This window comes from Schistocerca cancellata, chromosome 6 (genome assembly GCF_023864275.1).
Source record: "Schistocerca cancellata isolate TAMUIC-IGC-003103 chromosome 6, iqSchCanc2.1, whole genome shotgun sequence".
NCBI classification, from domain to species: Eukaryota; Metazoa; Arthropoda; class Insecta; order Orthoptera; family Acrididae; genus Schistocerca; species Schistocerca cancellata.
The window spans coordinates 518,199,202-518,211,022 of NC_064631.1; the positions used below are offsets into that span (position 1 = coordinate 518,199,202).

The 11,821-nt window shown below is 38.7% G+C and overlaps 1 protein-coding gene across 1 annotated transcript; it reads left to right on the forward strand.

Annotated features, from left to right (window-relative positions):
- The first annotated feature begins 1,493 nt into the window (after positions 1 to 1,493).
- Positions 1,494 to 3,615, forward strand: LOC126191463 (adenine phosphoribosyltransferase). Its single transcript, XM_049932339.1, has 4 exons — positions 1,494 to 1,965; positions 2,063 to 2,300; positions 2,616 to 2,694; positions 3,378 to 3,615. Exons 1-4 carry the CDS (start codon positions 1,874 to 1,876, stop codon positions 3,512 to 3,514), a joined length of 546 nt encoding a protein of 181 aa, XP_049788296.1. The 5' UTR covers positions 1,494 to 1,873; the 3' UTR covers positions 3,515 to 3,615.
- Positions 3,616 to 11,821: the final 8,206 nt, after the last annotated feature.

An 11,821-nucleotide genomic window follows, 5' to 3' on the forward strand; every position in this document is an offset into this window, starting at 1 on the left:
ACCGGTGTCAATGTGTTCTTTTTCCATTTCCAGGAGTGTATATATACCCAGGGGTAGCAAAAGCGAAAGTATCTCAGTGAACTTCAACGTCACTTCCAAAACGAATAAATTTTTCTCTTCCATACAAGAACCGATCACAAGAGCCGATAATTGGCGGCCTCATACTATACTTATTGCTACAAATGACATGCGAATATTAAGTTGGCTCACTTTAGAGGGGATGTGGCATAGGTAGAAATAAACATGCTACGCTGTTACACATGTCTTAGTGAAATTAAGCTGCACACCAGATTCTTAACCAGTGGACATATTGCGGGCACTCCCTACCAACAAAACCAACGATTATTTTTCTTCAGATTAAATAATTTCCAGCATTTGTAATGTTTGCGCATTTAGTGTCTTGTTGTTTATTAACATTGGTACTAATTATCTGCGATGTATTATCAATTGGCAACAAAATATGTATTACCGAAATCAAAGAGACAAGTTGATCAAGTTGCATATAATCGAAATATGTCAAAGGAAACAGGATCGTTATTAGGAAAGTGGTGTCAGGAATATTTACGAACGTCTTCATTTAACGTTTTGTATCAATGTTTTTCCAAGAAGTGCCGACCACAAGTCGGAAGCAGAAACTTTCCATCCTCATACTCGATGTTTTTTGGAAGCCTGCAACTGTCATTCATTCTTTAAATACAGCAGTGAAACACTGTGCTACTTACGTATTTTTTCACGCTTCGCACGAGGCATTTCGAGAATTTTTCATCGTCATGATCAAATATTTACATTACTATTTGTGTGTGTGTGTGTGTTTTTGTGTCTGCCTATCTTCCGCTGTTGCCGTCTTTTTGTGGTGTGCCTTCTCCATTATGCAGAAAATAAGACACACATACAAACCATCACCTACAATGTTCGTGAAATTTCACAAAGGGCGTGTGCGCGTGCTTTCCTGCAGGCACAATAAGGTACCTTAACTAAAAAAAGACGACACAAAACAGTTGAAAAGAGGCACAACGCGCATACAAACAGGACACAAAATACTTACTCAACTATTTTAACCTGAAAACGAGAATAAATTCTGGAAACGCGTATTGTCAAGCATGAAAAAAAAAAAAAAAAAATACTTCACTGGTACACTGTTTGATTTAAAACCCGCTACGGTCGCAGGTTCGAATCCTGCCTCGGGCATGGATGTGTGTGATGTCCTTAGGTTAGATAGGTTTAAGTAGTTCTAAGTTCTAGGGGACTGATGACCTTAGAAGTTAAGTCCCATAGTGCTCAGAGCCATTTTGAACCATTTAAAACCAGAAACATTTGTGCAACGCGAAGACAATAGTGGAATAAACTGGCGCTAAAAAAAAAGGTGATCAGACAACGAAACACGCGAAGTATGCGTTCGAGTACACCCATAGGGTTCAGATGGTCGAAACTATCACGAAGTTGCGCAAGCGCAGTAGAAACAGTTTGAAAAATGAAAACGGTTGCGATAGCTTTACTCGAATGAACCTAGAGACGCACAGTTCACATATAAATGCAAGGACATATTTGAAAACCTCCTTATTGGTCCAATAAGTAACATATTCTGAAAATGGAGTGGCAGTGACTATTTTTCTTAACCTGAGTCTTCGTTAATTCCTAATCAAATGTTTATTCGTCCAATTGATCTTTGGTAGTAATAACTCAGGTACGTCTATCCCCTGTTGTGGAACAAGACGACGCGGTATTTTTGAGTGTTGTGTTGGTATACTACGAGTAGTAGGTATGACGTCACTCAGGGCCGTGTGGTTGTCAAGAATTTCCTTAAAGATTAGTTTTTTTGCATCTCTTTTCCTCATATGTAGCAATACAGTCGCGTCAGTAAGATTTATGAAACATGGAGGAACAGAGACTGACTAAACTGAAAGAATTGGTGAAGACCAATATTGCATCGTACCCCGATTTTCCGAAGCCGGGAATATTATTCAGGTAATTATCATTTTTTATAATTTAGTGAATCATCAGTTTTCGATAGGTATTTGATTTGGCAGATTAAAATACCCACGTGTTCTCATCTTTGTTTTAGAGACATTTTTTCTGTATTGAAGAACCCAGAAGCTTTCCACGCGCTACAGGAGTTGCTGTCAAGCCGCTTATCAAATTTAAATCCCAAACCTGATGTAATAACAGCTTTAGAGTCAAGAGGTTTCTTGTTTGGTCCAGCATTAGCTCTTCAATTGAAACTTCCGTTTGTGCCAATTCGTAAAAGAGGGAAACTACCCGGAAAATTGCACAGTGTGACTTATTCATTAGAATACGGGAATGTAAGTAACTTCATTTTCAATCTACGTTACAGACCACTTACATAAGCAATGAATTCGGTAAACAGAAGGTTATCATTCTTCAATGTACGTTAAACTGGAATATGTAATTTCTTTGTTCAGACGAATCTTGACAACTTTCATTTGTGTGAAGCATTGTGTTCCTCTACTTCATTCTGCAGGATATAAGCCTCCACCCATGTGCTATTTTTGTGCTCATAGTGAGTTTTATCACATTAATGTTTACATTGGATCACTATTTTCATTGCCTGACATCACTAAGATTATCTACAAATTGGTTAACTCTACATATTGCAGGACACAATTGAAATACAGGAGAGTAGCATTGGAAAAGGGCAGAATGTTGTAATTATTGATGATCTACTGGCTACTGGAGGTTAGTAATGAAATAAATGGTCAGGAGGAATGTCCGTTAAGAGTTGTCAGCTTTGACCATTGATGTAATGTTGATGGCTGCTATGATGTCACTGTTTGGTACATATATTTACTGTTTTGTTAGTTGGTGAAGCAAATGAATGTGAAAACAAAACAATGTGGTTGTGGTAACAGACTGATCTTTAGCTTAGCCCAAGATCTGGGTTAGTTTGGAAGGTGACAGTTTGGTTATTAGTCAAACTTAAAAAACCTTGTTGTGGTGACAGACTGATCTCTGCATTAGACCGTTGCAAAAAATCTTCACAGGGTGTGCATCTGTTGGGTGATGACATGCACAAGACTGCCAAGTTTTGTGCATTGTCCTCAGAAATGGAAGTGAGAGGTGACCTAATCTTTGAAATCAAATGACCCCATTGATTCCTCTGTGACTGGATAATTTTAACTATAGGAGTCCAATTTTTATCCAGCTGAAAGCTGTTGTCACGATTTATAATCTTATCGGCTCGTAGCATTTACACCAGTTCTGTAATTACTGAATCCCAAAAACTGTCATCATTTTGTTTACAGCATTTGTCGCTGGTCCAAGCTGACGACTCCTATCGAATATTCCTACTTATCCAAAGTAATAATCTATAATCACCATATATAAAATTGATTTAGTAACTCAAATCGTCTCATTTCCAGGTACTCTTGGGGCAGCTTGTTCACTTATTGAGAAGTGTGGTGCAAATGTACTGGAATGCATTGTTGTGATCGAACTTCTAGATTTGAAAGGGAGAGATGGCATACATCATCCTATACATTCCTTAATACAGTTTTAGGCAAATAATATTGTACATTCCATGGCAGCACTTATATTTACATTCCATATACATGGAAGAAGTAATAAGTCCTTAATACATACCAAAAATGTTCAACAGAAGGCTGTGATGTTTTGAAATTGTCGTACTCATTCTATGTTGTATTATTTGATGCAAAACCTCTACTGTTGAATTAAATCCTTCAGTATTAAACTTTGTTTTGAAAACATTTATAACTGGGTGCAAATTAAATTATTTATCTAGCAAGAGTAATTTTGTTACAAAATGCATATGTGGCTACCCATATTAGTAATGTTGTGAGATTGATATTTTATCACAATTGGAAGTAATATTTTTTATAAGATGACTGGAGAGCAAATAACATTTTTTTATTAGTTGTTATAGCTGTAGTTGGAGAGTGAATTATTGTACAGTGTTCCTGAATACACCGACAACAACTTAAATAGCATATGCCCCTTTCTGCCCATGAAAGATGTACTTCACTTTATACCAGGACATGCCAGTTGTTATTCAAACATTGATTCTAAACAATGCTAGGTTTTACTGCTTGTAAGTTGGATCGAGACGTGTGTTGTGACTGGGCCCATCTCCAGAATGAAACTCATATTCTCTTCTCTACAATCGAGAGCCCGTTTATTGGCTTTACAAGAATACTTGCTTTTCAGTCTTTCAGCATACTGTTGCCTACCTCGTTTGCTATATATACACTGCAGCTCTATGCTGCTTTGGGACTTGAATCCAGATTTCTACATTCTCCAATTGATTTTTCTAAGTATTCCCAGTAGATTAACTGAAAACTTTAGTTTGTCTCTCGAAATATCTGACAGAGCAGATCTGTTGTCTGGTGTCTTTTGACAGCTAGTGTGGACTGCTCCTACCACTCCTACACCAGTGAGAGTCTGAGATTGTTGGCTCCTGCTGTGTTGCCACTTCCACTGTGCAAAGCATTTTGTTTGCCAAATCTCAGCTGAGGAACTACTTCTGTTAACACTTAGGCATTTAGTTTTGCATGCCTTATGATGAAAGTAGTTGAAAGAGCAGCTCATGGCAGACACTGATATATCAATGTCAGAATTTTTACACGAGTTTTGTAGGAGATACATACTTGTAAATTCATAAGTGTTAAAAGTTGAATATTGAAGGGGTAGGAGGCGGCGGCAAATGTTGTTCTCCATACCTTTTTTTAGTCATCAGTCTTCTGACTGGTTTCATGCAGCTCGCCACGAATTCCTCTCCTATGCCAACCTCTTCATCTCAGAGTAGCACTTGCAACCTACACCCTTAATTATCTGCTGGATGTATTCCAATCTCTGTCTTCTGCTGCAGTTTTTGCACTCTTCAGCTTCCTCTAGGACTGTGGAAGTCATACCCTGATGTCTTCAACAGATGTCCTGTCATCCTGTCCCTTCTCCTTGTCATCAGTGTTTCCCACATATTCCTTCCCTCATCGATTCTGTGCAGAACCTCCTCATTCCTTTCCTTATCAGTCCGCTTAATTTTCAACATTTGTCTGTAGCACCACATCTCAAATGCTTCAATTTTGTCCTGTTTCGGTTTTCCCACAGTCCATGTTTCACTACCATACAATGCTGTTCTCCGAATGTATATTCTTAGAATGTATATTCTTAGAAATTTCTTCCTCAAATTAAGGCCTACGTTTGATACTAGGAGACTTCTCTTGGCCAGGAATGACCTTTTTGCCAGTGCTAGGCTGCTTTTGAAGTTCTACTTGCTACATCCCTCACTGGTTATTTTCCTGCTTAGGTAGCAGAATTCCTTAAATTCATCTACTTTGTGACCATCAATACTGATGTTAAGTTTCTTGCTGTTCTCGTTTCTGTTATTTCTCATTATTTTTGTCTTTCTTTGGTGTACTCTCAATCCATATTCTTTACTCATTAGACTGTTCATTCTGTTCAGCGGATCATGTAATTCTTCTTCACTTTCACTCAGGATAGCAATGGCATCAGCAAATCATATCATTGGTATCCTGTCACTTTGAATTTTAAGTCCATTCCTTTTACTTCCATTATTGCTTCTTCGACGTACAGATTGAACAGTAGGGGTGAAAGACTTCATCCCTGTCTTACTCCCTTTTTAATCCCAGTACTTTGTTCTTGCATTTTGTACATATTGCATATATTACCCGTCTCTTCCCTATAGGTTACCCCTATTTTTCTCAGAATTTCGAACCTCTTGCACCAGTTTACATTGTCAAACGCTTTTTTCAGGTCGACAAATCCTATGAACATGTCTTGGCTTTTCTGTAATCTTACTTCCATTATCAAGCACAACCTCAAAATTGTGTCTCTGGTGCCTTTAACTTTCCTAAAGCCAAACTGATCTTCATGTAACACAACCTTGGTTTTCTTTTCCATTCTTCAGCATACGAGGGTTGTTTTTTAAGTAAGGGCCGTTCGCGCGTATAGTCCCGTAGTTCGCGCGGACGCCGCAACAAGCCACCGCGCCACTTGCCGGCATCCTTCCCATTCACACTGATGCAAGTTGCAGCTCTGTAGCTGACGTGTACGCATCGCTGTGCTACTTTATAATGTTTATGATTATTGAATCGCCCGCCGCGTGTGAGATACGGTCAGTGATACGTTTTTTGACCGCGAGAAGCCTATCAGCTGCAGAAATTCATCGTCAGTTAACAGAAGTATGGCTTGAATGCAATGAGTGAAGGTAAAGTGCGTCAATGGGTTAGAGAGTTTAAAAATGGCCATCAAAATGTCCATGACGAAGAATGCTCAGGTCGGCCCTCTGTGATCACTGATGATTTGGTGGCTGCAGTCGAAACAAAGATTCGTGAGGACATAAGATTCACAATTTCCACTCTTTCTTTGGAATTTCCACAAGTTTCAAGATCGGTTTTGTACAAAATTGTGTCTGAAAACCTAAACTTTAAGAAATTGTGTTCTCGGTGGGTACCCAGACTCCTCACAGAGGACCACAAAGGGAAGAGATTTGCCACTTCATTGGACTTTTTGATTCGTTACGAGGAAGAAGGGGATGACATGTTGAGTCAAATTGTCGCTGGAGATGAAACATGGGTATCCCATATCACTCCCGAAAGCAAGCGACAATCGATGGAATGGCGACACACAACCTCACCCGTCAAGGTCAAAGCCAAACAGACGCTGTCAAAGCGCAAGATTATGGCAACTGTGTTCTGGGACCGGCGCGGTGTTTTGCTAGTGGACTTTATGCCACGAGAAATGACAATCAACTCAGATGCCTACTGTGCAACTCTAAAGAAGCTCCGCAGAGCAATTCAAAACAAAAGGCGCAGCATGCTGACAAAAGGAGTTTTGCTCCTGCACGATAACGCTAGGCCTCACACCTCTCAAAAGACTCGGGATTTGATTGATTCTTTTGGCTGGGAAGTTTTGGACCATGCACCATACAGCCCCGACCTTGCTCCTAGCGATTTTCACCTTTTCCAGTACCTGAAACACCGTCTTGGCGGGCAGCGCTTCAATGACGACGATGAAGTGAAAGTGGCTGTGAACTCTTGGCTGTCGGAGCAGGCGGCCGAATTCTTTGAAGAGGGAATTAAAAACTTAGTTGTACGGTATGACAAGTGCTTAAATAAACAAGGCAACTATGTAGAAAAATACGTAAAAGTGTGTAGAATCAGAAAATAAAAGTTTTTTTTACAAAAGTATTTGTATCTTTTTTTAAAAATAAAAACGGCCCTTACTTAAAAAACAACCCTCGTATTATTCTTGCCAGCAACTTGGATGCATGAGCTGTTAAGTTCTTGCACATGTCATCTCTTGCAGCCTTCATAACTGTGTGGATGACATTTTTCTAAAAGTCAGATGGTATGTCGTCAGACTCACACATTCTACACACCAACATGAACAGTCATTTTGTTGCCACTTCCCCCAATGATTTTAGAAATTCTGGTGGAATGTTGTCTATCCCTTCTGAGTTATTTGATCTTAAGGTTCTCCAAAGCTCTCTTAAACTCCGATTGAACACTGGATCCCCTGTCTCTTCTGATTTGACTCCTGTTTCTTCTTCTATCACATCAGACAAATCTTCCCCTTGATAGAGGTCTTCAGTGTCCTCTTTCCACCTATCTGCTCCCTCCTCTGCACGTAGCTGTGGAATTCCAATTATGCTCTTAAGGTTATCAGCCTTGGTTTTAATTTCTCTGAAGGTTGTTTTGACTTTCCTATATGCTGACTCAGTCCTTGTGACAGTCATTTCTTTTTCGATTTCTTCACATTTTTCATGCAGCCATTTCATCTTGGCTTCCCTGCACTTCCTATTTATTTCATTCCTTAGAGACTTGCACTTCTGTATTCCTGAATTTCCCTAAATATTTATGTATGTCATTCTTTCATCAATCAGCTGAAGTATTTCTTTTGTTACCCATGGTTTCTTTACAGTTACCTTCTTTCTGCCTACATTTTTCTTTCCAACTCCTGTGATTGCCATTTTTAGAGATGTCCATTCCTCTTCAACTGTATTGGCTACTGACCTACTCCTTATTGCTGTATCTGCAAACTTAAAGAATTTAAAGTGTATCTCCTTATTCCTTAGTACTTATAAATGTCAAATGTAATGCAATACTTTGCAAAGATCCATTTCTGAGCAAGGTATTTTTCTGATCAAAGTTAAAAAAGCGTTTCAATGAGTTCTATAGTTTTTTTGAGATGATGTGGCAAGTTTGAAGCTGTCCCATATGGGATGATTCCACTTTTTTAAAAATATATGAGTGTAACTATGTTTCTAATTAAAATTAAGAACTTATTTTTGACATGCTTGCCGGCCGCAGTGGCCGAGCGGTTAAAGGCGCTACAGTCTGGAACCGCACGACCACTACGGTCGCAGGTTCGAATCCTGCCTCGGGCATGGATGTGTGTGATGTCCTTAGGTTAGTTAGGTTTAAGTAGTTTTAAGTTCTAGGGGACTTATGACCACAGCAGTTGAGTCCCATAGTGCTCAGAGCCATTTGAACCATTTGACATGCTTCAGCACTGTTATGTAGATGTCTATGGCACACAGAAGTTTCAGACATTTAATGTTTTTTTATAGGAGTTGAAGACTTTAAAACAATTTGCTATTACTGTGGAGAATGGAATGCTATGGTGCCTGCAAGCAGACAGTACCTGTAGTGTTGTCACAACTTTGGACATTAAATGTCCAATGCCAGCTAATCTGAATCAGACTACAGCATCTCTGAACTTCTAAGAGTGGTCCATAAGATAATATCAGAAACCTGAATTTCAAGTACATCATGTGAGTCCTTGAACCTAAAACCAAACCCCTCACCACCCAAGCTGAACTGCAGTGCCAGCTGTGTGTGTGTGTGTGGGGGGGGGGGGGGGGGGCACGCTTGTGCGTGTTTAAAAAAGAGGGATGCTTGGACAGCTGGTAACAGTCAAAATATAATTTGATCTTTTCCATCGAAACATAATAACGCTGTTAAATAAGAAAAATGAGCTTCTCATTTCACAATAGGAAATGGAACAAACAAAAAAGATTTTCTAATGATGTGTTATAGATAACAGAACACCGTTACGAATGTGCAGAAACTGAGAAACTAGACAGATGTGCATGGATGGGAGAATGGGTGTGTACATAAAAAATGGAATAAGATCCAGTATAATATAAGGAAATTGAGAGTTGCTGCATACACAAAAATTGGAATAAGGTCCCTGGCCATAGACTAAAATGAGTATGGCACTGAAAAGTTCGTAGAGTTGTGCTTCAGTATTAGAATAGGAAACAACACAGCAACTCTTAGAGAATACAGGTGACAACAGCACTTACGAGTACTAGTAAGATTTAGCAGAAACAACTAGTTAGTGTATGGGGATTCTAGTACTGGTTTAATCTTGGACAGTACTCAAGGGCCCTAGAGTTACTGATGACCTGCTTTCATTTATTCCTCATGGTAACATTCGCAACAAGAGTATGGTGATATACCAGAACAGCAGTTAATAATTTATTTGTAGACCTGTCTTTTGTGAAACAGATGTGAGCCCACAATAAATGGTTTGTTTGTCAATGATGGGCAATAAATCATCCCCACAAATACTGTTTAAATAAGGAGAAAAGCACAGTTCCATAGAATCATAATTGTAGAATTGGTCACACAATTCAATGGGAAGACATTTCTTTACTATAAAATATCATTACATTATGAATATAGTTTTATTTTACAATGTGTAGTGGACAGCTTCAGCAGAAGCCAAGAGAGAGGACATTTAACATTTGTGATCAAAGTATGTTTTGTGAGGAAGAGAGAGATTTATTTAATTTGGAGGACTAGCTCTATTCAGAAATCCTTTCCAATCCAACTGTGTTCTCCCCAACTCTTGACTATTTTACGATAATGGAAATTTCACACATCGTCAGACACGCAGCAGAAAGTCGTTATGTCAGATGTAGTCAGAGTGTCTCTGAAAGGGCTACGCAAAGGCCCCTATGCTACAAGCAATGCGAGAAAATACTTCACTGTGCCATCAAAAAAGAAAAAGTTGCATTGCAGACAAAAACACGAAGTTCCAGTAACAAAGCAAAATCACTCTGGTGCATCATTAGGTATGAAACCAAAACCTGGTTTGAAAAAAAGATATTCAACTTCTTTATGACAGTACATATTGGACAGATGTTATAGATTCAGATGGTTGTTTATTTATTCAATGAACTCTTCAGGACAGTTGCGAAGGGGGGGGGGGGGGGGGGGGGGGGGGGAGACAAAACCACCGAACGAAAACCAGACCATCGAACATAGATATCTTTAGAACAATTTTACAGTTACTTGCCAGTACATCATACTTTTCAAACTTCTACAAACAGAAAGAGATTCAAAGTGCAGCATACTCACCTGTTAGCAATTACTTTTAACACATTTGAGTGCCAGCTCATGAGAAGACAAGTTCTGGGCTCTAATCCAGTGCTGTACTGATGTCCTAGTAGCCAAATCATGAAACCAGTAATTGGTTCCAAAGAATTACCATGTCATCCAACTTCACTAGAATTCTCTGGTGAAGTTTCACACAGCAAAATAAATCGCTCTACAGTTCTGTATGTGGCATGTATGACTGTTGTAATCAGTAATACAACTAAGTTTTTGTGTTCTCTGCACACCACTATCACAAGCTACTGCAGTGTTTTCCAACGTGACATTTACAATTTATGTTGTAACTGCAGCTCAAATAGAATATAGAAAGAGACAGTTGCAAAGGTTCACAGGCATCATTGCCATGTAAGGTGTCTGCATTTAAAACAGGATGATCACATGCATTGAAGTCTGCATTAGCATACAGGGATATGGCAGTGTAACTACTCAATATTCTCCAAATAACTTTTTGAGCAAACTGCTTCCACGCAGATACCTGTATAATAATCAAACATAAGGTGCATTAACTACAGATTGATATAATTTCATATAGAATCTTCTTAGCTTTTGTTCACTTGTAGTCACTTGTGCTGTCCAAAGATAACATTTGATCACAGCCAGACGATGAATTGTAAATATCGGAAGTCTTCTCTCCATGCCTCTCATTGCTATCATGCGTAACCCACCAATGTTAGTATTCCCATTATGAATGCCATTGAAAAGCATAGAATTAATCTGTTGCAATTAAATTTGATTTTTATCTGATCCTGCAGGATTACAGTGTGTCCATGTGTGATACAGGATAGGTCAAGAGTATTAAAATTCAGTCAGATGATTTAGAGTGAATCCATAGTGAAGAGATCCTCAAGTATCTCATGTTTATCAGAGCAGCAACTTCAGTTAGGATTTTTAGCACTGATTACTGTTGTTGTTATCTTCAGTGGTTTGACTGGTTTGTTGTAGCTCTCCATGCTAGTGTATTCTGAACAAGTCTCTTCACCTTCACTATGTATGGATTTAATTCATTAGGTAATCCATTACACTGCAATATTTCTTTTCCACTATACAGTTATTGAGTGTATATGGGAAGTTGCTGTTATGCATGAGATTGTGTAGGTTTTTGGGTTATTTTCTTACAACCTTGGTAAGCAAGCACTGAGCTCATTTTTTACAAGGATAGTCTGTCAGTAGGATATGGTTTTTAACTGGTTTTATCATTCTTGCGTTGTGGGTATGGATGCTTACATTTGTATTCCCTCTAGACTATCTTTACTGAAAGATACAGTTGTTTTATATATAAGTACGGATAAGTAGTAATAAAGGTTAGGTACCTTTTACCATTAATGATCCTTATTGCCTGTTTTGAAAAGCAAGCTCTTATTGTTTCCTAAACGTTTGAGCTTCCCCATACTATTACTCCATTATATACTGTGTGCAAAAGCTGT

Bases quoted from the DNA above. Each gene is read 5' to 3' on its own strand.
- LOC126191463 (XM_049932339.1), top strand. From the start codon at position 1,874: ATGGAGGAACAGAGACTGACTAAACTGAAAGAATTGGTGAAGACCAAT. The intron at 1,966-2,062 runs GTAATTATCATT...TCTTTGTTTTAG, and splicing joins AAGCCGGGAATATTATTCAG to AGACATTTTTTCTGTATTGA. The intron at 2,301-2,615 runs GTAAGTAACTTC...TACATATTGCAG, and splicing joins ATTCATTAGAATACGGGAAT to GACACAATTGAAATACAGGA.